General features: G+C 34.2%; 2 protein-coding genes and 1 non-coding gene across 3 annotated transcripts; 1 reads left to right on the top strand and 2 right to left on the bottom strand.

The window, feature by feature from the left end:
• Window positions 1-322: 322 nt before the first annotated feature.
• LOC130817393 (formate--tetrahydrofolate ligase) lies at window positions 323-5,003 on the bottom strand. The gene is made up of 5 exons (XM_057683068.1): window positions 4,688-5,003; window positions 3,585-3,734; window positions 1,629-2,804; window positions 1,155-1,301; window positions 323-864 (listed from the first exon to the last, which is right to left on the bottom strand). The coding sequence occupies exons 1-5, from the start codon at window positions 4,847-4,849 to the stop codon at window positions 589-591; spliced, it is 1,911 nt and encodes a 636-aa protein (XP_057539051.1). The 5' UTR covers window positions 4,850-5,003; the 3' UTR covers window positions 323-588.
• Window positions 5,004-22,002: 16,999 nt separating this feature from the next.
• On the bottom strand, window positions 22,003-25,732 carry LOC130817392 (protein PHOTOSYSTEM I ASSEMBLY 2, chloroplastic). The gene is made up of 6 exons (XM_057683067.1): window positions 25,575-25,732; window positions 25,154-25,254; window positions 23,979-24,141; window positions 23,077-23,169; window positions 22,841-22,971; window positions 22,003-22,278 (listed from the first exon to the last, which is right to left on the bottom strand). The coding sequence occupies exons 1-5, from the start codon at window positions 25,663-25,665 to the stop codon at window positions 22,841-22,843; spliced, it is 579 nt and encodes a 192-aa protein (XP_057539050.1). The 5' UTR covers window positions 25,666-25,732; the 3' UTR covers window positions 22,003-22,278.
• TRNAT-AGU (transfer RNA threonine (anticodon AGU)) lies at window positions 25,025-25,098 on the top strand. The gene has a single exon. It is a non-coding gene; the product is annotated as a tRNA-Thr (tRNA).
• Window positions 25,733-27,402: the final 1,670 nt, after the last annotated feature.

The raw sequence follows: 27,402 nt of genomic DNA, 5'->3' as shown, positions 1-27,402 counted from the left end.
TGGTGTTTTTGCGTATTGAAGTAAGAGTTGTTTCCTAATAAAATAGATATCTTGAATAGTTGAGGTAGACATTTTAAATTAGTCACAGTAGTTATTTTTAAATAGTTGATTTTAACATTTTTAATGCGTATAGTAGCTGTTTTTTGTATATCAAAGTAAGTGTTTCTGTTACTATAGTATATTAACAAATTTCTTTGGATTAGGTTTTGGGTTCGATTTTAACCTAGTTCTTTCATACTCTTTAACCTACCCTATAATTAAAAAATAAACAAAATATCCACAATAATTGATATTTTATTAAAAAACAAATTGGAGAACTGAATTCAGAAATAAACCATCTTCACATAATAACCAATTCAGTACACATAAAATACCACATTGAAGCTCTATGCAGAGGGATACACAAATAGCAGAAAGCAAGAATAATTTATTAGGAGTTTAACTATGCATAACAATCAAGCAATTAGAAAAAAATGGCTTACAAGACATACAGAAGTGCATACAAAAACATTTTCAAATTTTAAAGGCCTCCAATAAGTTTATGCTTGAAGAACAGAAGCTTCGTTAATTATGTCCCGAGAAAAGACTCTAAGAAAGACCTATGACCTTTCCGGTTTTGGTGTCAAGATCGATCTCAAAGAAGCAAGGCCTTGTCGGAAGTCCAGGCATTGTGCTCATTGTTCCAACCAAAGGATAAATGAATCCAGCGCCGATGCTAGCCCTCACATCTCGAATTGGCAAGACAAATCCGCTTGGAGCACCCTTTGCGGCAGCATTATCAGAAAATGAGTACTGGGTTTTTGCCATGCAGATTGGGAGATTGGAGAAGCCTTGTTTGCTGTACATCTCGATTTGTTTCTCAGCCTAAAACAAGAAACGGGACTCATCTCAGTAGGCTAATAACACAACAATGCATTGTGCATCGATAGTAAGACTTAGGTGCTTACATAAGTGAGTTACATGGCTAAACACAATTGAGTATCGAAAATTTCGTAAGAGTGACTATCAAGAAATTGGAGATCCAGTGAACTAAAAAACATAACATAAGCTATTCGAGTAAATATCAAACCACATGCGCTATGTAGAACTATCAAGGATATCGAAGCATATACGACACCCATAGAGTAGTAGATCATATAAACAAAATGCCTAACCTGCTCTGAGTATTCAACACCAGCAGCACCATAAGACCTGGCTATTGCCTCTATTTTCTCTTTAATGCTAATTTCAAGAGGATATAAGAACCGCAAAGGCTGTGTTACGTTCTCACATGCTTTCTGAACCGCTATGCCTAGATCCACCTGAAACACATCAAAATTGCATTAGTTCTAGTCTTCCAGATACCAAATGAATGGAAGCTTAGTAACAAATAGCTTGACTTTCATTCCTGAAACCATCATCAGATCAAGATATCAAAGCTCAATAATAATATATAATCAGTACTAGGATCATAACTAATAAAATAAGTAAAGAGTTGAGCATTTACTATTTAGCCATATAGAAATGGAATATTACTCATTCTACCATAATACTTGTTATCTTGCAACTAAAAAAGCTAACTAGTATCTCTTGATTCCATTAACATAATTCAGAAATTGAATCAAAAGTTAAAAGAATCCAGTACTAACCGCTCCTTTACCACCATGAGCATGATGTGTACAAATTACAGCATCAAAAGCCCCAGCATCCATTGAAGCTTTTTTAACAGCATTAAGTTCTGCTTCTGTGTCAGTAGAAAACATGTTGATGGCAACCACAACATTTGCACCATAAGCCTTTGTATTTAAAATATGCCTGGCAAGATTGACACAACCAGCCTCAACAAGACCCACATTCTCAGTTAAGTAGGCACGATCTAGAGGCTTGCCAGCCACAACTTGTGGCCCACCTCCATGCATTTTTAAGGCCCTCACCGTAGCAACAACAATAGCACACTGTGGTGTCAAACCACTGTATCGACATTTTATGTTCATGAACTTCTCAGTTCCAATGTCAGAACCAAACCCAGCTTCAGTAACCACAAAGCCACCTGGCCCAACTAGCTTCAGGGCAATCTTGTCAGCAACAATGGAGGAATTACCATGAGCAATATTTGCAAATGGGCCAGCATGAACAAGTACAGGTGTTCCTTCAAGGGTCTGCATCAGAGTGGGGTTGATTGCATCCTTCATTAGTACAGTCAAGGCACCACCTAATCCTAGATCATCAGCTGTTATAGGTTCTCCGGCCTTGCTATTTCCAATCACCATTTTTCCAAGTCTCTCTCTCATGTCTTCCAACGAAGTTGTTAGTGCCAAAACTGCCATTATCTCACTAGCAACAGAAATATCAAATCCAGTTTCCCTTACCATCCCTTTCTCATCTGGCCCCTGACCAACAGTAATTTTCCTCAAAAACCGGTCATTCACATCCATAACTCTACGCCATGTAATAGAATCAGGGTCAATATCAAGCCTAGCAAATCTAGCAGCCTCTTCCGGAGTAAGATCATCTGGATTACTCTTATCAATACCTAGTTTTTGCAGACGCCTAAACATTATGTTACTGAAGGTTCTTTTACCTTCTTTGTTAGGGGGACACAAACGATTAAACAGAGCCTTGTCTGACTGAGTGGACTCATGGAATATTCTAGTGTCTATGGCAGCAGCAAGAAGGTTGTTTGCAGCTGTTATAGCATGTATATCCCCTGTTAAATGAAGATTGAACTCATCCATTGGAATAACTTGACTATAACCACCACCAGCTGCACCACCTTTTATACCAAAAGTTGGCCCTTGTGACGGTTGACGAAGGCAGGTAACAACCTGGAGAAACAACCTGATTAGTAATTTTTAAAGGAACCATTAAACCAAAATTACTAGATTTTCATCTGAAGGATAACTCTTAGTCTGCAAAAACTTAATGAATATGGGGCAGTTTTAATTTTCGGGTATGACCTACATTTGGGTTCTTTAGGTTGGGTCATTTTTGGATTACATGAAAATAATTTGTAGTTATGACCTGTGTACCATAATTCGCTATCTAATTCGCTTCTTGAATTCGCAATTCGCTCAAATTTGGTCAAGAATAACACAAAACCGAACACAAATTCGCTTTTTTCGATTCGCGATTCGCGGGGAAGTTAGTGAATCATGTGACACTGGTTATGACCCATTAATTTTCGACAAAGTTCCAAGTAAATTTCCAATCGGGTCAAATAATGACAAGTTTTGGTTTATCACCCTGGTGTCCCTAACCACAAAGCTAAGGACCTTGCTCATAATGATATTAATAGATAATGGTGGGACAGTAAGAGAGATGGATTAAAGATTATACATGTGTAGAACATCATTAATTTTATTTGGTAGTGAATAAACTTTTGATATTACCCTAGTTTGTATTGTATTTAGAGATAAGTGATGGCCAAACAAAATTAGTGATTTTTACTAAGTAACTTTTTTACTAAAATGAAAAGTGATGAAGTAATAGAACTGAAATAAGAAAAATAATGCAAGTATAAATCAAGAGCAGTATGGAAGAAATGTCTTTTCCAAAAGGAGTATCAAGTATCATAAATGAATGATAAAAAATTATTCTGCAGTTACCTTTTTATCAAGGAATGCTCCCAAAGCTTGACAAAGACCAACAGTAGTAGTCGATTTGCCTTCTCCAAGCGGAGTCGGAGTGATGCCTCCAACCACAACATAGTATCCATTCTGGGATTCTTGGAGCTCATCCAGCACAGAGAGCAATACCTATTTCACACACAATTGAGTGTCCAAAAGCCAATAGCACCAAAATTCATGCATGAACACAAAGTAAAAGTTCATTGCAAGAAGTGGAACCATGACTATAGCTACCAAAAACAATGCCAACAATAGCATACTTCTATAATAGAAAGATTACTTAACCTGGAAAAAAACAATGCGTAAAGAAACATTATGAATTGAGAGTAAAAATGGAATAAGACATCACAAGTCTAATGACAACAAAAGTAGAACATGTACACAATTCAGGCAACAAGCGCAATCCTACTTCATTACCAATTTAACACATCAAATTGAAGAAAGTAGTAAGTGCGCAAGAATTCTAATAGAATATGGCAGATTTCCAAGGAAAATCCCAGTCATTGTTTTGCCAATTAATATCAAGACACGTGAACAGTGAAAACGCCATCTATTAGCAATTCATGTGTCTGTAAGCTCACATGTCGCTACAAATCAATATCTGTTGTTAACCTAGGAAGTATGAAAGATTATTACCTAGAGTCACAATCTCAATAACAAAATATTTGAATTAGAGCTTACGTAAGACTTAAATTAATGGAAATTTATAGCTCAAATTTACATTTTACTGCTAATATCCAGTCAATCTCCTCAAATGATCTGTAATACGCAAAAACAAACAACTAACTTTTATTATCTTTAAACTCCTTATATTACAGTAAACAAACAATCTCAGAAATTAACAAGCAACTTTCTCACTTCGCAATTTCACATTCATAAGATAACAAATAATCCAAAATTTTAACACTACAATTTCTAAGTACTCAACAGAAATTAGAATAAATCTACTTAATAAATCACAATCTCAATCAAATTTACTTTCAGCAATCAATCACTAAAAAATTATCAGCAAAATAACTACATAAACGCAGATTAAAACATCAGTAGACGTCAAACAAAAAGTCAAAGGAGATAGAAAAAACCTTGGCCTTATATTTTCCGTAAAGATCATAGTGATGAGGAGATAGATTAAGATCGGCAGCAATATCGGCGATGTGAAGTGGCTCAACAGCGTTAGCGATATCAATATCCGCTGGAACCGGTGATAGTACCTCTAATTTTCTGACAGTTTTGGATGACGCCATTTTTGTGTGTTTGAAAAGCTTGATAATTCTGATTTTATTCTTTTTAGATTCAAAGTTTAAAGAATAGCAACAATAAAATACTCTTAATTGTGTTGAGTGTTTTTGAATAGTGTGATATGATTGACGATTAAAATAAAAATGTGTGAGGTGGAAATTTAGTTGGGATTTATTATAATTATAGGATAAAAATAAATTATTGGTTGGAATTAACTTTGGTATATTCATGTTTCGTTTTCATAAAGAAATTAGTCTTTTATTGAATATGAAACATTGAAACAAGATAAGGATGATGATTGATGGCTAATAGGCATGGCCACGGTCCGGGTTGGTCCGGTTCCGTTCCGGTTCCATCCGGTTCCGGTTCCACCCGGTTCCGGTTCCATTTGGAACCTGTCGCGAACGGTTCCGGTTCCGGGCGGTTCCAAACGGTTCCTTAGCGGTTCATGAGGCGGTTCCGGCGGTTCCAACTCACGGGACGGGCGGGTCGGACCATCGGTTCCATTTTAATTTTTTCTTTAAATTTTTGTATAATAAAAAAATACTATAATATCGCGGACGTACCTTTGATGATTACTTGATTATTAGCGAAATTCATTGCATGTCAAGTTGTCATCGTTATTGAAATATTTACTAAAATGAATGGAAATAATTAATAAGAAACGAATCAATGATAATGTCGATAAAGATGATTAATAAAAAAAGAGGGAGAAAATGGACTTGAATCTAGTACCCAAATGAATACTAAGCTGCCTACATATCCCGAAGGAATCAAAGCCCACGTAGTTCTTTGTCATACCTTTTATTTATAGTTGTTGAGTGTTGATTCATCGTTGTCGCTTGTCGCCTGTCGGATTGATCCTATTCGTCTTCGTCATCATCATGTGGTTGATATTGATTAGATGCTTCCGCTGACTCTCCTCCTGACGATGATGAAGTTGTATCCATCATCATCCATGGATCATCATCGTCGTCTTGATCATCATCGTTCCTTAGTCCTTGTGTTCGTATCTCCGCTTGGTCCCAATCTTTCTTGCAAACACATATTTGAATACTATGTGGAGCAAGACGAGATCGCTTTTCATCCAGAACTCTTCTACCTGCACTAAAAGCAGACTCCGACGCAATAGTGGACGCGGGAATTGCAAGGATATCCTTTGCAATTCTCGATAAAATGGGAAATTTAAAAGATTTTTCTTTCCACCACTCCAAAATATTATAGACACTTGGGTCTATTTCAAAGTGGTGTTTTAGATAACTATCTAGTTCTAAAAATGTGGTCGAGGAAGAAGAAGATCCTACAAAACTATCATCTTGCGTCATTATGTTAGCAATTACTGAATTATAGAAAGAGGGACGAGCCGAAACGCTAGCACGCCTAGACATATCGCGTTTCGGGTTATATACACTAGCGTAAAATTCATACAGTTCAGCTAAATATTTTTTACATGTTCCGACATAATAAGCTACATCGGAAGACGGGCGATCTAACGCTTGATAATAAAATCCTATTACTTTGGTTAGGACCTCGGTTTTAAAACGTGGGTCCAAAATGGTTGCGATTCCATAAATGTAAGGAAAATCGGTAAAATATGATTTCCATTTTTCCATCATTTCAGCAAGAATCGGCCTTAATTGTGGGTTAGTATCTTGTTGTGTATGTTTAAGCAGGTGATAAAAAATAGTAATACATTCACTTATTACTAAGTGAACGTTCGGTTCATAAACATAAGAAAAAATCTTAGTCGCGTGGTCATACGCTTCTAATATGTTATGTACACCTATTGCTAATTCCCAAGTTTCATCAGCTATGAAACTATCTGTACACTCACTATATAGTTGTGTTATTACTGGGCGATAAGCAATCGCCTTTCTTAATAAATCGTTCGTTGACCCCCAACGTGTAGGAGTATCTAATGACCAATACACTTTTTTAAGTTGGTATTGGTCACATAATTGTTTATATCTTCTTTTAATCTTTCCGATCCTAAGCCATTTTACTATATCCCTAATTGGTTCTAATAATTCACTTAATTGTTTTACACCTACTTGACAAGATAAGTTAACTATGTGCGCACAACAACGTATGTGTAATAAGCTACCCCCAAGGATTAAACTAAAGGCGGGTTCGTTAAATAAAAGTTCTATACATTTTATGTTTGCGGTTGCATTATCTGTTGAACAACAAAATATTTTATCTAATAAGTTCCATTCCCTACATATCTCTATTAATCTATATTTTATGTTTTCGCCGGTGTGTCTTTCTGGCATAGTCTCAAAAGCAATTATTCTTTTTTGAATAATCCAATTTCGATCTATCCAGTGTGCTGTTACACACATATAAGATTCTAAATGTGGGGGAGCAGACCATATGTCAGTTGTTATGCTAACCCTACCATTAAACGATTTAAACATTTCAACTAGGTCATAGCGCATTGATTCGTATAATTTAATTGTTCGTCTTTTAAGAGTGTTCCTAGGGATTGCTCTAAATTGTGGTTGCAATTGTTGTCTAGTGAGACGCTCATATGCCCTACTTTCACCGTGGTTAAAAGGCAATTCATCGCAAATTACATACCTAGAAAATTCATCAATCATGTCATTACGATTATATCTAAAAGGCATACCTGTGTTGGGAATGTCCCATTGTGTCTGTCTGCTTCCACTTGTGGTCCCGCTGCCGCTTGATGCATGAGTTTCTTTTGTGATTCCATGCTTCTTTGCCAAATGTTTGTTAAAAGATCCCGTTCCACCACCTAACACGTATTCACAAAACACAATAAATAAATGTTTATAAAATATGAATATATAATGTATGAATGTATTATGTATGTATAAAAAACTTAAAAAGTATTTACCTCTGGCGAAATTGTATGAAACTAAGGGCTTTACTCCTTGACTTTCACAAATTTGACAAGTGCATAGGAACATATCTGGATTCTCGGTTGGTTCTTTTGTGAAATACGACCACACATGTGAAACAGCTCTACCACTAGAAGGTGGCATTGCCGGAAAAGGTTGTCTTACTGGTTCATCTTCATCTAAATAAATAATTTAAAATTATAAAACTATAATTAAATAAATAAATAATTTAAAGTTTAATTAATTTGAAGAATAAAATTATAAAACTAACCGATAGTTTGGAAATTGACTCGTTTACCACGAGCTTGTCTTTGTTGTTGTTGTTCTCCTTGTTCTTCATCTGATCTTGTTGATGACTGTCGAGATATATGTACCCCAATTGGGGTCGTTGGTTCTTCTTCTTGTTCTTCTTCTTCTTCAATTTGTATATCTTTTTCCACTTCTTCTGCATATTGATGTAACTCCGGGTCGTACCCTTCCGGATAATTAGGTTCATAATTATAATTACTAATGGAGGGTGTTGTTGATACCGACGGAGTAGAAGTGGCCTTTCTTTTGGAGGAACTGGAACCTCCTAATGATTTTGCCACTTTAGTAACTTTTTTTGTGGCTTTTTTCAAAAATGAAGACATGATTGATAGTATAGAAGTAAAAATAGAAATATAGAATTAAGAAATAAATAAATGATTAATTATGTAACTAACTAAATTAAGAAATAATTAGAAGACTAATTATGTAATTAAGAGAATAATTGCGTAATTAAAGAATTAAGTAGAGAGAGTAGGAGAAGAGATGAGTTGTGAATGAAAATGATTGAAAGTGATGAGTATTTATAGGATGGATTCCAACGGCTCTCTAACGGCTAGTTTGGCTCAACGGTTCCATGGAACCGGTGGGCCGGTTCAACCGGACCGGTCCCGGTTCCGGTTCCGGTTCCGGTTCCATGGAACCGTTGAGCCGGTTCAACCGGACCGGTCCCGGTTCCGGTTCCAGAACCGGTTCCATGGAACCGTTGGACCGGTTCTCCCGGACCGGTTCCGGTTCCAACCCGCGGGTTTTTTGGCCCGGTTCACGACGGTTTTTTCCGGCGGTTTCACGGTTCCGGCGACTTTTTCCGGCGGTTTCACGGTTTCGCGGTTCGGGGCGGTTCGGAACCTGTCGCAAACGGTTCCGGTTCCGGTTCCGGTTCCAAGCGGTTCGGGACCGGTTCGGTTCCGGGTAACCCGCCCCGTGGCCATGCCTAATGGCTAATATACTTGCTAGTTGATCCCATCAAACTAATACTTTTTGATTCTTAAAATTGTTTTCATATGAATTTGTTTATGAAAATTTAAAATAATATAATCTTTAAATTGTGATATTTTATTGTGTTGAATAATAAACGTAATGGATAAGAATTAAAAAATATTAAAATAAACTTTGTTGAAAATATATAGAGATCACAACTATTAAGAAATGTTTAAATAAAGTTGGTGGGAAATATGGAATCTTTTCCCATAATAATGCCGAATTGAAAATTATTTTCCACTTTGCATCAAAGGGAAAATAATTTCCCTCAATACAGTCCACGTAAGATAGGTGGGAGAAAAAAAAAATTTTTTCCTTTTTTTTTAATATAACTGCTAACTAAGGTAGCGATTTTGTTTAGGAATCTGAAGTAAACTGCTAGATGAAATTGCGGTTTTTTTGAATTTCATTTAAAAAAAATTAAGTAGAGCAAACCGCCACTTGAAATGGTTGTTTCGTACCTATACAAAACACAAACAGCTTCGTTTTGTTTTCACTTCATCTCATTTCTTCCTTCCTTGTTGCCTACCGGTTCTCTTTAAAAAAAAATTCTACACTCCTCATTTATTTCATACCCACAATTCCTCTCATTTTTACTAAATTAATCAACTATATTGCCATTTTCTCCTTCTTTACTTGTTCATTTTCATCTTCATTTAAGGTATGAATATAACCTTAATTTTTTTCAATTTGCAAATTGAATTTTTGTTTATTATTGTTGTCATTTGAAGTTATAGACACATTGATTGTTTGTTACATTCTCTTGATTTTATGATTTAAGCTTACATTTTACACATTTGTAGTTGAATATTATGATTTGGTTTGTATACATATAAAGTATTTGATGAAATGCTTTAATGAAAGTTTACTACTTTGTAGGGTTAGTTTAATGGTTTTAGTATATATTCATGGTATTGTTAGCTTTATATTCGAATTGAACATTCTAATAAGTGTTATAATACGTTAATATTACACATTATTGTATTCACATTTACACTTTCCTTACTCACAATCAACAATAAAGTGTATGTGAAATCACATGAAAAATATGCTTGAGTTTGCAGAATATGGATCATTATCCCGTTATAGTGTATTGGGGTGGGGAAGTAAGTTATACTGGATCCGATATTGTGTTTAATGGAGGATTAAATGCAGTGAAGTTCATCCATCGTCAGAATACTAATTTGGAGGTGTTTCATAGCAAAGTCGATGTAATTGGGTGTGATCGCAACTCTTTTATGTTAAAAATGGAGATGAAATATCCGGTGACTGGGAAAAATGTGTTCGTCCCGATTAAGAATGATGAAAGCATAAGTGCTCTTACTTATGCGGCATCACAAGCTCCTGGAACGGCAATGGAGGTTTATGTTGAATTGGTTGCAAATTTGGATAATGCGAGGGAAGTCATGACTAGCATGGAACTTCTAGAATCAGGTCCTAGTCTACGCCATGATACATTCACAGAAATGTTAAGAAACCAACCACATGTTCTTGCAGTATGTCGAGCTCGTAACATTTTGTAGGATGCTTTTGTGGACCCTTCGTTTCGCACTACAAAATATGTATCCACATATAAGAAGACCTCTATGCCTGTTTCAGACATGTTCACCTGTGATCCTTGGAATGGTCATACAGTTGTTCCAGATCCCTCAACTAAGCGTGGAAAGGGTCGTCCGCGATCAAATCGTATAAGGAACGAAATAGATGCACCATTGACGCGTCCTCGTAACACATGTAGCATTTGTGGATTTAGTGGTCATAATAAGAAAACATGTCCTCGAAGGTCAACAAAGTATTTTTTTTTAATATTTTGTCATCATGTTGAGTCTGATAATATTTTTGTGAATTTTATAACACTTATGTATGTAACAGTGATAATGGTGATGTCGGGACCAGTTGATCCATCAGTACTTACGATTCAGGCGACACACAAGAGTTTAGCTGCCTGGGAGGGCTCCACTACCCAGTTGGTTACTCGTCAGCACTACCAAGCTAGTACGTTACATTAGGAGGTGGATGACAGAGTTTTAGAGATAGTGGAAATAGCTGGTTTTAGTTACATTCACAGGATGTTGGGCGGGGGTTTAGAGCTCGATCGAGCTCTTATCACTTCATTAGTGGAGAGGATCCTTTAACAGTAAGGTAGCAACATTCAATTCACTATTCAAATTCAAAAATTCACTATTTTATGATACATGAAAGTATTAAACAATGTTCGTTTGTTCGCAGCTGGCTTCACCTATATCTTTCGAGGTCCCACTCCCCACATACTCTCGTCTACTATAGAGACGCACTTGATCGACAACGGGACTAGCAGGTTATTAACATTTACTATTTGTATTAGTTATGAATAAATTGTATATATTACTTAGTATATTGATTTCTAGTACAGATGACATGGCAGCCTTACTCAACGGCTAAGATGGACGCTTTGCCACACATATGTAGATCGGGCCACGAGATTTGGAGATCGCGTTGTCCACTTATTTGCTTTGACATCGTCGAGCTACATCTTCCGGATCGTTTCATGCGTTAATTAGGTTTAGAGCAGGTTATTCCGCATGCCTGTGACACCCAACCTCAACTACATGCGATAGATCGGAGGACTGGGGACAAGAAATACGTCGTACGACATAGATCGCAGGTAGATGTGTGGAATGACCGAGCATCTCGATTGGTTCAAGGAGATAACTACACCGGTCAAAGCTCTGTTGTGTACATGAATTGATACAGGCGTATCTCCATACTACGCCTAACGAACACCACATTTGCACAGCCAAGATCATATTACCATTCGACATCTACGTTACTGGTACGTCTTATTTTAACACTCATAATATATAATAATACTTTTATGCGATTCTTTTAACAATATAATGATAACATACAGGCTGAGCGCATCCGATCAGTGCTCATACAATGCAATGACACGATTCACGGGGCCGCTACATTGCCAGTTTATGTGGGGTATCGGCTATGTTCTCAGACCCTTGGCTCCATTATGCGTCATTGGCCAATGCATTGAGTCAAGCGGGGTATGAGTACCTCATTCCGACTCCACCCATCATTAGCGAGTTAGATGACACATTCCACACTCCTTCTCCACGGAGTTCAGCCCACCGAGGTAGCTCTTCCGGAGGATCAAGTAATCGGTCCACAAGAGGTCGCGAGTGTTCATCTACTCGAGGTCGGTCTTCCAGATCCCCATCGACATCCAGTACTATGTCGCCATTCGTTCCTCCAGCTTCCATGACCACTCCTCCACATCCATCACCTCCGCAAAGGATCATCACATATCAGCGTGCTAGTCAACGACGAGCTCCTGCTCTTAATGTCATTGTAGAGGTTGACGAGTATACACCATCCTTATATGCTTTGAACTTCTTGTATCACTTTCTATGATTGTAATATATTTTCGAATTATTTTCATAATTAATGTTTTCAAATCAAGCTGGTTCGTAGTTGATTATTTTGGAATAGATGGTATTAAACTAGTTTAATGCAGGTTGTGCTAACTATTTATGGGAATTGAAAGAACAACATAAAATGTTGCAAGGACACATACCAAACAGCCAAATGAGATGGCGGTTCACCCAGAGCAAACCGCCACATGAGATGGCGGTTAACTGTGCACTATTCACTGGGAAAACCGCTACTTCATGTGGCGATTTACTATGGACAACAAACTGTCATCTCATTTGGCGGTTTTAACTGGAAAATTTATAAAAAAAAAAAAAATTTCCACGTGGACGGTAGATTGGGAAATACTTTTCCATTTCATGCAAAGTGAGAAATACTTATGGAATTAGCAATATTATGGGAAAAGATTCTGAAATATGTGTATACCATAAATGATATAAAAATGTTGAAATAAAATTAGTGCAAAATATGTGGAGGCTATAAGTAATAATAAAATATTATAATGAGGATGGACAAGACTAATTATGTTCAAAATTTATGATACTAATAGAAAATAACATTTAAAACAGCATAAATACTAAATAGAAACAACTTTAAAGAAGAGCGATAGTACCAAGAGAAATGAAGTTTTTAAAAAAAATTATATGAAGAGATAATTAATTGTGTTGATAAATTAATAAACTTTGATATTGATAAAAGGTCTAAAAATAAAAAAGATGAGAAATTAATAGAAAAAACTAAAATAGCATATGATAGTAAATGAATATGTGGGAACATAATAATAGTTGTTGTCTTGTGACTTTTGTGGGTTTTGTGAATGTGAGGTCTAATTTGGCATCGACACTTATCAACTAAAGCAGTAGCTAACGACATTTGCAAATTTGGACTTAATAATGTGCACGATATGTGGCAAAACGGTCTGGTGAACGGATTTTGGATATGTCATTTGGGATGGATTATATCTAGGTTAGATTGTAGTTGATTCTCTCTAAGTGGGCTTTTATTTGATTTAGGGGGTTTTGAGGGTGTGAAGTGATCGTATAGAATTTCTTTTTTTTTCGTATTTGAAAAGGTTAATAAAAAATGTATATATTAAATTTATTAATAAAATAAATAAATTTACTATAAATAAGGCATAAAATAAAAATTTTGTAGATGACTCTTAAATTTTTTAAGACGGCTCAAAATTGATTTAGGGTCAAGAGTAAATAATTTCTTTTCCTCATCATTTATATTTTTTTTTGAATAAATATAAATCGCCTTTTAGTTTTTATAATTCATTTTTTCTTATAAATATGTAGATACGACTTATAGGGATTATAAATTTGAATTGAAATATGGTAAATCGTGACTATAAAATAACGATATTGAACTGAAACATGGATAAAATTAGGATAATGAGTCCAATCGTTGGGCTTGAATGACTGTCGAGCTTGACCTTCTAGTTTTCGATTTTTTAGAATTGTATAATTTATAGGTAACAAATTAAGATCTTCAAAAATATGACCCACTAATTATTGGTCGAGCTTTAAGTAAATTTTAGGTTGGATAAATATTTGAAAGTTCTAGTACTACACCACCTTTTGGATGGATCGATAATTAAAGGTGGACATAGTCATAGTCGTGCTTGTGCCGTTGTGTGTTGTGCCCACGCAAACTAGGGCCGTGCTTGAATAGGCATGAGAAGGCACGTCATGCTAAAATTTAAACACACAAAACGGCACGACACGTTATAGTATTATTTTTATATAATTATATCCCAATTAATATTTAGTAATTGTCAAATAAAAATCAAGGAATATAATTAATATTTCAAGAAGAAGCTAGCTAGCACGAGCCAAAACTACCATCATGGAATGGATTCACAAGTCAAAACTCAGTCAGCTAGTCTTTTGAGAGATCGTCTTTTTGAAAGACATATCTCAAGTCCAGTCCATTAAAGATTAATGTCTACTTATCGTATTGTTTACTTATCGTATCCTTAATGTATACTTTCACTATCTTAAATGTCTACTTTCATCATTCTTAATGCTTACTTACAATATTGTAAAAAATATATAATGGGTCGGCCCAATTATAAATGATCTTTTAAAGAGATTGTCTCTCATAAGAATTTGTAATACTCAATAGCCAATCAGCACAAGTGAACTAAAGGGCTATTTTTTTAATAGGAGTAATTTCTAAATATACAGACCATTTTAGTTTAGTTATAATTAATTCAACATATCAATTTCATCGTATATTTCACCATATTCATATTATTTCACTTAAGTTTGGTTCAATTTAATCTAATTTTACTAGTAAAATAAATTCTAAGTTATCAAATACTTCTACTTTTTAAAAATTTATTAGTCATCTATCAAGCTTTGAATTGGTTGTGCTATAAATGATAATGTTAAGCATGACGTTAACATATGAGCTCTATTTCTTTATTTTGGAAACTTCTAATAGTTTTCGACCAGCATGTGATCCATAAATAAATAAATAAAATGGAAAAATTTCATGTGGTAACCCATGATTTTAGGTTTTTCACGTGGTAATCAAAACTTTTACAAAATTCAGGTCTTAAACCTGATGTTTATTAAATTGTTCCATCGTGACCTTTTTGCACATAAAACGTTAGCAAAACGTTTACAAACGTTAATTTTGAAGTTTTAAGGCTGTTGTACGTCTATTTATGTGACTCACCATTTCAAATGCCATCAATTTCAATCTTTTTCCCCAAAATATGAACCCTAACTCTACCATCTTTAGATTTGGAGGAAAAAATATGATTTGGATGAAAGATGGTAGAGTTGAGGTTTATGTTTTTGGGAAAAAGGTTGAAACTGATAGCATTTGAAATGGTGAGTCGCATAAATAGGCGTACAGCAGCCTTAAAGCTTAGAAATTAACGTTTTTTAACGTTTTAATGTGCAAAAAGATCACGGTTGAACAACTACGTAAACCTCAAAGTTATCGCGTGGATTTTTTAAAAGTTTTGATTACCACATGAAAAACCCAAAATCTCAGATTTATCACGTGCAATTTCTCAATAAAATAAAATAAAAATAAAAATGCTATCATTAATTTAATTTAAAAGTGTTGTGTCACTTGTCATGTAAATTTTGTCATCATTATTATTATTATCTTTATTTCGTATCTTTATTAGTTATTATATGCTTCCTCCGTTTCATATTAGTTGCAAAATTATAAGATAATGCGTTATTGAATCACCATCCTTATTTGTGATTAGTTTTTAATTTATAAAATAATACATTAGTCAAGTGGGATCTTGTTTAATTCATCTCAATACAAAGATTATTAGTATCAAATTTTTATAACTTTTTTATTACACATAATTAAAAATATTAAGAATTGAATTAATACATTGAATTGTGTGAAAAATCAAATGATGTAAATATTTTGAAACGGAAAAGTATTATATAATTAATGAACTAAGTGAATTTACTATTATCCATGTTGGATGATTTTTTTTCTCCCCATTCCTATATATACCCACATTGAATGCCTTAGAATAGTATGCTCACCTTTAAGCTTTCCTAATTGGCTGATATTGTTGAATAGCAAGCTAATTTTTTCGTAGTTCACTGAATAGGTTAGTAACCATGTAATACACAACGATGATAACTTCTTTATAGATTACTGTACTTATGAACATTAAGAAAAATATATTGTTAGCACTATATACTTTTTTTCTCGCAAGAACTGTGGAATGAGCAACCCGAGTCAATCATCTATTCCTTTCTATAAGCATCTCTTCTATCCACAAGAAGCACTCCATAATCATCATAATCCTCAACAAAACCTAGAGTGGTCTCTCCCTTGGCCTCAACATATCTTCTTCAACCAACTTTTAAACTCCTCATGCTCTTGAGGTCCTCCTTCATCTCCTTTCACATCTTTTAAATGTGTCTGATCCAATAACACTCTTTTTTACTACAATCATTCATCATTAAAAAATAAACTCTCTTTTGATAACATTTCCCTTTGGTTCTACCTCTACTAGAACCCTCATCAAACAAGCCTTCTCCAACATTATTTTTCCTTCCCCTTTACTTCTTACCATAAATATATCATTTTCTCTCAATGCCGCCCATACTTGATCAAAAGTAGTAGACTCCAACCAAATGAGCAATGTTTGAACTATATTTCTATAGCCCTTAGGGAGAAAAGCCAAAAAGAAAGTAAAGATTGATCCTAATCTGACACCTCATCATTTACATTTAACAATCAACACATAAGTAAAATGAACATGTGGATATCATCATGTGTACATGTATAATACTCTCACCTCTTGAAGCTTCCCCAACAACACAATAGGATTTGTCTCTTTCAAGTAGTTAAACTTGATTTTGGGTGCAATGCAAGTCGAATAGTTCTCACCACCCTCTGCTTCATGGATGCCCACTTCTCATTCTCCAAAAATGTTGGCTATGTCTTCTCAAGTGTCTCATCTATACTTTGCTGAACCAACAGGTCCTCAACAAAACTTTTCCACAACGAAAAGTTCATCTTTCCATCAAAAAGTGGAAGACATAACTTCGACTTTTAACTCATCATCTTTCCTCACCAAAATCCAAACTTTTACTTACTCAATACCCCAAGAAACTCTTTAAGCTCTAATACCAATTGGAATGAAAGTGTCTATGACCTTTTAAAGGTGAAAGAAAGAAGAAAATAAAAGAGAAAAACAAAGCACATTCAATAGTATAATGACAAACACACACAAGCAAGAACACAATGATATGATGGTTATCTTGGACACCTACCCCTCAAATAGCAATATATTTCATTGATAATTCAACAATACAATGATATGATCGTCAAGTGTCGGCTTCCGAAGGTAAGTGGCTGAAAACTGTGCTATCACAACATCAACAAAATGAGCAAGACACTCATTGGATGTAGTAGCACCAAGTTTCAAATACTCGTCGATTTGATCAGCTGCACATCCATATGCTAACATTCTTATAGCTGCTGTGCACTTTTGAAGAGCTGTAGCATCTTGTCACTTACATGCATCTGGATGTTGCTGGAAGAAACGATCATGGACACTTAAGGTATCAATGTGAATGAATACGTGTTTCCTCATGCGAAACCTACGCCGAAATTGGCGCTCATCGTATAATGGTTGGTTACAAAAGTAATCAGCAACTAAACGTTCATTTGCCGATTCCCGATCTCTAAGAACGTAAGTTCTCTTTTTTCGCTGACGTAGACCATGACTTCTATCTCTTTCTGCAGTGGAGTTAACAAAGTATCTTATTGCATCCTCCACTGCTTGCACTTCACGATTTTCTTCGATGAAATCCATTAACAAATACTCGTTGAGTTCATCCTCACTTAAACTTGAAGAACTGGAATTATAGTTCAATTCCATTACTAATAATATAGTTTTGTGATGAAGTAAAATAGATTTATGATGATGATGGTATATGAATAAAAGTGCACAATTTATAGGCAATGTACTTCAATAATGCAATCATATAATGTTTGAAAATAAGATTTTGAAATCCACACTTTTCAAAATGTAAGGATAAGGTAAGGTAGAAGATAAGATTTTGAAATGCACACTTTTCGAAATCTAGGGATAAGGTAAGGTGGAAGATAAGATTCTTATAGTGACATTATTCAGTTCAGAAGATAAGATTCTTGCAGTGACAATATTGGGTTCAGAAGATAAAATTCAGAAGATAAGATACTATTGAAATTACTAAATGGCATACATAATTAAAAGAAATATTACACTGACTACTTAACATAATAAAAAGAAATATTACACTTACTACTTAACATAATTAAAAGAAATATTACACTTACTACTTAACATAATTAAAAGAAAAATTACATTGACTCATTAGTTGTTTTAAGCTCAAAGAAACTTATTGTTGAACTCCTCTCTCAACTTTCGATACATCTCTGCTTCAACATCATCAAGCATAGGTTTAGCCATTAACACACTTAATATCCTCATTTTTGTCGCATCCTCCTTCTGCTTTCTTCTTTCTTCGCCTCGTTCCTTGATCACGTTAAGCAATATTACACTTACTACTTAACATAATTAAAAGAAATATTACACTTACTACTTAACATAATTAAAAGAAAAATTACATTGACTCATTAGTTGTTTTAAGCTCAAAGAAACTTATTGTTGAACTCCTTTCTCAACTTTCGATACATCTCTGCTTCAACATCATCAAGCATAGGTTTAGCCATTAACACACTTAATATCCTCATTTTTGTCGCATCCTCCTTCTGCTTTCTTCTTTCTTCGCCTCGTTCCTTGATCACGTTAAGCATGCGCTCTCCTAGATCTATCCTACGGGATGAGACTTCTAAAAAAGAAGAATTGAAAGATTCAAGGTTTACAGATGACATTGAAAAGGTAGCAACTTCTTTACCCTTGCGCTTTGTCTTCTTTATCCCATCAGGTCTAGTTGGTGTAGCACCCATCCCTTCCTCGTATGGTGTATCAGGGCATGCATTTTTGTTACTTCCTTCACTTTCAGAAGGGAGTTGAAATATTTCAGGGTTCCATTTAGGAAATGTTCTCATAATTTCAAAACAATGCTTCAATTGGAATGGCTTATTTTTATTTGCGAAAAGCTGTATACGCACGATTTTCAACATTCAAAGTTGAGTCTCCACTCTTTTTGTGGCGTAGCTCATACCCATAAATATCCACCCATCTCGAAGCCGTAGAGTTGATATGATCCCAACGTAGTTGCATGGACTTTTGGGACCTTTCACGTATCTCATTGGGGTTCTCTTGCCGTGCTTCCTCCTAATATTTAACTATATCATTCCATAAGCCAACCTTTCTAGTGTTAGTGTTACGTTCTATTTCTCCTCCCGCATTAATGTAGCTCGAAATAATTGCTTTATCTTCAGGTATGCTCCAACTCGCCCGATCACCAGCCGTTCGGGCTGTAGTTGTCTTTTTAGCCATGGTAAAGACTTGTTGAGGGACCACTTCAACATGTTCCTCGTGTATTTCTTCGAGATGTCTTATTTCCCTCATTCCCGAAGTCGGAGTACCATTATAAGAATCATCCCCCCTTTGAGATTGCTCCATTTGTTGAGTTAAATGCTCGGAAACGGGGAATAGTGAAGGATATTGATTAAAAGATTGTTGAAACGGAGTAAAAAGTGGGAATTTTTTATTTAAAGGGGTATAATTTTGATTAACTGGTCTCGGTTGATATCCAAACCACTGTAAAGCAGTTTGAAATTGAGGATTATTGAGGATATTTGAATCAAAAGGGCCAACATTTGAGTTATTTTGAGAGTTTGGATAACTAGGAAAATTAAAATTTCCATGATTTGGGTTATTTGGATTCATAATTATTATTATACTAATTATATCTAGTGAGAAAATAACAAAATTTGATTTGAATGTTTAAAATATGCAAATTTGGGTTCATTTTATAGAGAAAAAAAATCTAAATTATTAATTTTTTTTTTTTTGATTTGCCAATTTTTTTATATTATCAATTTAGTAGTTTTTCTAAGTAAAACATACACTAAAAATACAAGCCATAAGAGCATGACACTTGTCAACATACAATTTGGCAAAAAAAAAAGAAAAAAAATAAAAATTATACACAATTCCAACCGTGTACTTTTCTTGGGAAAACCAAATGCGCCTCCTCTTTGCAAAGAGGATGAGGACATATCCTTCTTTTTTAAGGATATACATGCATTGAAAGGAGGACATATCAGGACATAAGAGGAGGTAGAATGATAAGATTTTTATTTCATTGTACATGCTCTTAACAATATCAAACTATAACTTAGCTCCATCTTGATCTGCATGAGGTGATGGGAGATCTCTACGTGAAGATGAAGACGGCAAATCGGAAAATATAAAAAGAATCCGGCCAACACAACTTGAACGAGCTCGATTAAAATTGAAAGATTTTGAGTTTGGGTCGTTGTTTGCGAAAATATTGGAAGACTTTGTTAGAATCAAATAAACCAAAGCTTGAACTAACAAAAATAACACAAAATGTGTTAGGATATCACTTACAGACATTTTAAATATTGATTCCATTAATTTTTCCAACAAAAGATTAAAGATATGCTTATCCTTCTAACTATGGTGTCTATATATATATATATATATATATATATATATATATATGTATTACAAAATTTTGATGGTTGGTAATAAGTTCTATCATTGTTGTGTTTTTATATAGCCATTTGACGAAGGACTTGGAGGCAAGGGAGAGGAAATAGCTATTTATTTGAATCTTGTAAGAAACCTTGTAAAAATTATGTGCATGAGTTGGTGTATTTTTAATTATACCATTTTAAAATAATTACAACTGATATTGACATATTAAATGGGAAAATATAACATATTATGTAAGAAAATATTATTAATAGTTGCAATTTTGATGAAACTACTCCGTCTGATTGTAGAATAAGTGGTCAAAGTATCACATTTGTTGCAAGAGAATCTTACGTTAGAAACCTCGTCATGCAAAGGAATTACAAATACATGATAGGCGGCTCACCTATCTATATGGATTTAGATTGGCACATATCTGTACGGGCTAAAAATTTGAAGTTTATTATACATAAACAGATGAATATAATATTTTCAAAAAAATTATATAGTTGGTGAATTATAAAATTTTATATTAACTAGCTTACATTATATTATGTCCTAACTAGTATAATTGAAGTAATATGGATATACATATGATATCATGTTTGATGGACCTATTCAACGTCCACATACTATTGAGTATTCACAATTGACATAGTCATGGTATATGGTCAAACTAGAAAAACTTAAGGAGTGTTAATATAAAGGAAACTTGATTTTCCAAAATAAATTTGTGAACAATCAAAGAGTAAACAAGAAGTCTTGTTTGAGACTGTCTCACTATGATACGAGTCTATATAATTAGATTATTTTTCTAATTAATCAGTATAAATTTATAAATGATCACTTTTAAGGTTATATGTAATTACTATAAGACAATAAAAGTGATTAATAATTTTAAAGATATAAGAGATCACTTTAAGACATTAAATATATATTGGGAATAAAAATGGCCTGAGATGGTCTTATACGTGAATTTGTGAAAAGTAGAAGAGTAATGAGGACTAAGTTTAAAGAAGTGTATGAGGCACAAAAAGATGGATCAAATTTATTGGAAAACACTACTTAATAAAACCTCAATTGTTTGAAATGATTTATGTGCATGCATATTAAAATGGGAATATTGGGAACAATTTGCTTGCACATTTGACTTATCTTATGTTTTATGTAATGTATTAGTAGTATAAAGAAATTAAACTAAACTAGACTAAATATGATTGGATTGAATTAAGTTGAATTAAATTAAATTAAATTAAATTAAAATTATTCATGGTGTGATGCGGAGAAAATAAAGATTGACTTGACATAGAGACACCATTGTCCTAAAAGACGATTTTAGGACTATCGAGGTGCAAACAGATCTATCCCGGCTTCCCTCCCTCCAAGAATAACATGACACCGACTATCGTGTGCGCTCACAATAACTGATTTTGGGAAAAAAACTACTATGCCCAAGAAAAACAGCACATAAGAAGAATGGGGTGTGAATTGTTCACTAATTTTTTGTGTATATTTTCCCATCCCGAAGGTTAAATGGGATAATTATAACATTGAAATTAAGCAAACCAAAATGTACTGAAGTATACACCACATTTAGGCAGGATTCTATAGCTGAACAAGCTCATACTATACTTTACATACATATCTGGAACTCTTCCCAAAACGTTCACATTGCTTTGCCGTGTACAATCTAAAGGTTGAAGACGACACCATTTTTCTTTCGGGTTTTGCATCGATCCTCTGTCTGCAGGCAAAGCAACACTTTTTTAAGCAATCGGTAGCCAAAGATAACATGCTTCATTTTGTTAAATTGGGTTGGACTTATTGCGAATACCAGCATATATTCAGGGAAACACAAGGTGCACATACTTTATAAGATATTATCTCAAAATCATATGGCAATGAGAAGAGGGCTTCAATGACTTATAAAGTGTTCAGACCATCTTTAATTCATCGATGTAAGATAAACCATCCCAACAGATTTTACTGGTAATTCTTGAAACAAGGGTCTCAACTCTCAACGGCCGCAATCTCCTTATCTCTTTTGATAAGGGCATGGTCTACCATCATCCAACCCTCCCTAAATCTGACTATAGCTTCTAAAAGCGGGATATACCAGGTATGATGATAACATCGATGATACTCCAATTTTAAACATAGTTATGACATAAATTTCCAATGTCGGGATTGAGACTATGTGACGACTAATTTCTACAGAATGAGTAAACCGTATTTTGAGTACTCCGGATACGGTTACGCAGACATCTAGAAAGATCAAACAGAAGAAAGTACAGAGAAAAACTTACTTAAGAACCCGGAAGTAGCCGACCATTATACATCTTATCCAGCAACTTCCTTGCTTCGGGCCTTCTCAAAAGTCCTTTATTATTCGGTAAACCAGTACCCAAACAAACAGGGCAAACAAGTTTTCCTCGACCTATATAAACAATAAAGGCAAATGAAAGCATATAGCCAGATTACACTATGCAGAGTTTGTGCTACGTATTAAGTCAATAAATGCAGAGTTCTCAAATATACTTACCATAACAATTAGGACACTCGGTAAACTCATATACATCTTTAGCACGCTTTCTATTCAAAGCCTTCCATTTTCCTGTACCACCACACATATCACCTAAATGAAAAGGGCAAAACAAACATCTTACACAATATAAACAAAGGCAGAAGAACTTCAAGATAAACTTTGAAGTAATGATAAAACTATACATGTGAAACCATCAAATATATACGACTATATGCTCCAATAATCAAAATTATGCCTAGCCACAATCACAGGGACTTGCTGAAACTTAGGAAGAGTTTGGTTTGATAAAATTGTAAGATGGAAATGGAAACAAATGATGAATACAATTACTACTTGTTTGTTTGATATGAAAAGTAACGGAATGGGTTATTAAGCGGTAATGATTACGTTACTTAGTTACCGCTAAGGCGCTAATGATCCACTGGAAACAAAAGCTTTCTTCATTGGTTTTCTTTCCCTTTCCATTACAATATCTATACCAAACACTCCCTTAGAATGAATTTCGTCACTTAATGTAGTTAAGACGGCATCGTTATATTTCGTATCACATGATTCGCTAATCTCCTCGTGAATCGCAAATCCAAAAAAAGTGAATTATGGTTGTTTTTGGGCTATTTTTGAGACATATTGAGCGAATTGTCAATCCAAAAACCAAACTAGCTAGTGAATTATGTTACACTGATCATATTGCACAGAAAGACAGATTGGGTATGCACTAAACTTTGAATTTTCGGTAACACAAGGATTTAACTTCAACAACTATATATCAAATGTATATGATAATTCAATACCATCCTTGTATTGAAACAGATACATCTTATTCTTTTCATTTCGACTAAAGAAAGTGCTTCATCGTTATGGAAAACAACATAATGCATTTTCAAACACAATGAACTTACATATGATAGCTCCACTACCATTACAATTACGGCAAACTGCTCTCTCTTTAACTTCAGCAGCAACGGCTTCTTGTTTGGAGGAATTACCCGAGGGGCTTATCAAAGCTATAGTTGAACATAAGCAAGTAAGGCAAAGTCTTCGAGAGGCTACAACTTGATCATCCTGCAATACAGGAAAAAACTTCAACATGTAATCCCCATGAAATAAAGATCTTATCAGTGGAGCAAACAAACCACTTCCATTTCTTTTTCTTTTTGATTTGGGGGCAGGGACGGCCGAATGGGAAGGGAAATTAATCATTATTGTAGATGGTGAGAATGGAACCCTTCAACCCACTAGGTTAACCCACGATTCTCAAACATCTCACACTTTAGTGCATCCTAAAATTTCATATGTCATGATAGGTTTAAGGGGATGTGTTTAAAACAGACCCGACGATCGAACCCGACTTTGACCGGACTTCCAAATGAAGTTTCTATTGCGTGAAAACCAATAGTGATACGAGACTCAATTTTAAACCGATGCAAAACATTTCAAAATCGATCCGACAACATGGACATGGTAAACAACCCAATATGAGAAGATTTATAAATTTAGGAAGACATCAATACCATGTATCCCCTCTAGTTATAGCAATTGAAAAAATCTATAAATCACAAAGTTCTCAAATGCTTCAGGCAATATATTATACTCCATATACAAAGTGTTTGGCAAACAACGGATAGCTAATAACTGATAGCCGCTTACATTGACCGATTTGACCGGCTAAATTTTTATTGACCGGTTTGACCAACTGATAGCTAATTTTGAACCCACTGCTATGAACAGTTTGTCAAAAACAGATTATTTATAAGTTATACCAATAAGTTGTTTCAAACTTTCAACAAGCCAATCGACCAAACATTAGCATCGGATGGTTTGACCACCCAACCTTTATTTGTATCAAAATAACCTAAAATTGCCTCACCAGCTCTTCCAAATACAAATTTATACAATGTCTAAAATCATTAATCAATTGTTATCGTGTCTAAATCATTTATCAATTGCTCTCGTAGCTCAGTTGGTTAGAGCACCCGTTTAGTAAGCGGGAGGTCTTGAGTTTGACTCTCAATGAGAACATTAATTTTTGCTAACAAACTCAAAATCAATTTTAAAATGGCACAAAACAACAAACCTTTTTAGTGTTTTCATTTGAAGAACTGCCTGAAATTCCAGTATCAGAATTGCGTTCCTCCAAACTTGATCTCACACGAAATCCAACCAAATTTGAGTTCACTGATAACCAAAACAGACACTAATGATAGCAATCAAAATTCACAATCAGACTCCTTAAAATTAAAGGTCATACCCTACAAATTTTTTGGGCATTTCTTGATTATTTAAGGTTAAATGGCTAAAAAAACACAAAAAAAATGATAGCTATTAAGTAAAAACATAACACATTTCAACATGTAGATTACTGGAAATGAGCCTTAAAATCAGATAAGCTTGAAAAGCAAGAATTAAATATGATAACCCAGAAAAGAAATATGTTCAAATTATAGTTTTAGCAGAGAAAACAATAAGGAATTCAGTATAAGAGATAGTTTACTTACAATTGGGTTGTGAAAATTTAGGGATGAGAGAAAGTTGGGGAAATACAGATGAGTATACAGAGGAAGAAGAGAGATAAGGTAAGACCCCCATTCTCTCACTCTGACAAAATTACTAGATTTTTTTTTTTTTCAGGCTACTGTTAAATGCCTAAAAGTAATTGTAATTTGCAATGCACCACCACCTCTTGTTTCTCTTAAAGCCCAAATTATTGTACTTTTTCTGTTTTCAATTAGTTGTATTTTTATATGTTAGTCATAAAAATTAAGAAATTTTCAATTTTAAGTTTCGATATGTTTTTATCTGTTTACCTCTCTTGAATATTAGAAGAAAAAGTAATAATATGATGAGTCGGAATAAAATAGAGTTAAATAGAGAATTATTTTTTTGTCAAAGATGGAAATAGTGCAAGTATTGTGAAATGACCAAAAAAAATAATAAGTTCAACTATTTTGAAATGGAGAAAGTATATAGGCAGCGACAACTTTTGTATTAGAGAGTGAGACATGTTTGAAATGACTCTTTTTATTATTTATTTCTCTTTTAATTAGTATGATGTGCGCTTTTGTGAAAATCGGTAAAAAGAGAATTAGGTTGAAGAATTTAAAAAAAACATGTTGATGATCGAAATTAGGAAATAAGGTGGAAAACTATTGAATTTGGTGATGAGATTAAAAAGAGGGTGGGAACATTGTCACAGAAGGAAAGAGCACAAAATTAGTGGACAATCTAAAATGAAAAGTAATGGTAATTAAGAGAGACAGAGGAGGTTGAAAGCAAAGATGCGGGAGAACATGTTGAGACGGTTTGGGCATGTACAAAGAAAGACACATGACGCCCCAGTAAGAAGGATCAACTGCATCATAGTGAAGGGCAAGAGAAGTCGAGGAAGACCTAGGAGAATATGGGAGAAACAGATTAAAAGCGACATACATGAACTTCACCTCTCCAAGGACCTGACCAAAGATAGGGGCAGCTGGCGACGCCTTATACACATCTTAGATTACTAAACTCGTCCCTTTTACCCATCGTTTGTTATTGTTCATTGCTTTTAATTATCGCTATTTACTTTCTTTGTTACTTTTATCGTTATTTTTAGTTATTTGTACGTATTCTATTTATTCTATTTGTAAGTTGCATGTTTCTCTCTCTTTGAAGACCTTTCTTGAGTCGAGGGACTCGTTGACCGCACTCTTCTCTATGGGTATGAACTGCCGTCGTTCTTTCCTCTCCAGATCCTGACCTATAATTTTCTATGAGCGGGATACACTGGATATGATGATGATGATGTTTAATATTTAAAGTGTTAATTCTAACATTCTAAATGATATAAACATTAAGCAAGTAAAGTTAATAATCTAAGTACATGTTTTAATTAATTTAGGTGGATTCATTAATTCAATTGGAAAAATTACTTAGAATAATCCAATTTTTATATGATTTTCCTACAAGAATCCCACCTATTGATTAACTATGAATAATCCCAACTTTTTAGACTATTTTTCTAGAGTAAACCCGGTAACCTGATGACTTGGTATAACAAGTTTTATTTTGTATTAAAAAAGGATAAATTAAAATGAAATGTCCAAAAAATGTTTAAAAAATGTTGAAAAAAAATTATGATTTTTTTATTATTTAAAAATTTTTTTATGTAAATTTTTTAAAGTTTTCTCTAATTTTACATTAATTTTCAGTTTATTTTTTTGTAGATCTACCTACTATAGTAGGTCATCAGATTAACCAAGTTCACTCTAGAAAAATATCCCCTAAAGTTAAGATTATTTATAGTTAATCAATAAGTGGGATTATTGTAGAAAAATCATAAAAAAG

Source organism: Amaranthus tricolor, chromosome 7 (genome assembly GCF_026212465.1).
Source record: "Amaranthus tricolor cultivar Red isolate AtriRed21 chromosome 7, ASM2621246v1, whole genome shotgun sequence".
Taxonomy (NCBI): domain Eukaryota; kingdom Viridiplantae; phylum Streptophyta; class Magnoliopsida; order Caryophyllales; family Amaranthaceae; genus Amaranthus; species Amaranthus tricolor.
This window is presented reverse-complemented; position numbering and strand designations above follow the sequence as displayed.

What these genes read in the sequence shown, in the direction of transcription:
- LOC130817393 (XM_057683068.1), bottom strand. Translation starts at nt 4,849, where the DNA reads ATGGCGTCATCCAAAACTGTCAGAAAATTAGAGGTACTATCACCGGTT. An exon ending in GAGCATTCCTTGATAAAAAG is followed by an intron (nt 2,805 to 3,584) that starts GTAACTGCAGAA and finishes TTGTTTCTCCAG; the next exon opens with GTTGTTACCTGCCTTCGTCA. An exon ending in GTGTTGAATACTCAGAGCAG is followed by an intron (nt 865 to 1,154) that starts GTTAGGCATTTT and finishes TTCTTGTTTTAG; the next exon opens with GCTGAGAAACAAATCGAGAT.
- LOC130817392 (XM_057683067.1), bottom strand. Translation starts at nt 25,665, where the DNA reads ATGGGGGTCTTACCTTATCTCTCTTCTTCCTCTGTATACTCATCTGTA. An exon ending in TAAATTTTCACAACCCAATT is followed by an intron (nt 25,255 to 25,574) that starts GTAAGTAAACTA and finishes TTTGGTTATCAG; the next exon opens with TGAACTCAAATTTGGTTGGA. An exon ending in CGAGTGTCCTAATTGTTATG is followed by an intron (nt 22,972 to 23,076) that starts GTAAGTATATTT and finishes TTGTTTATATAG; the next exon opens with GTCGAGGAAAACTTGTTTGC.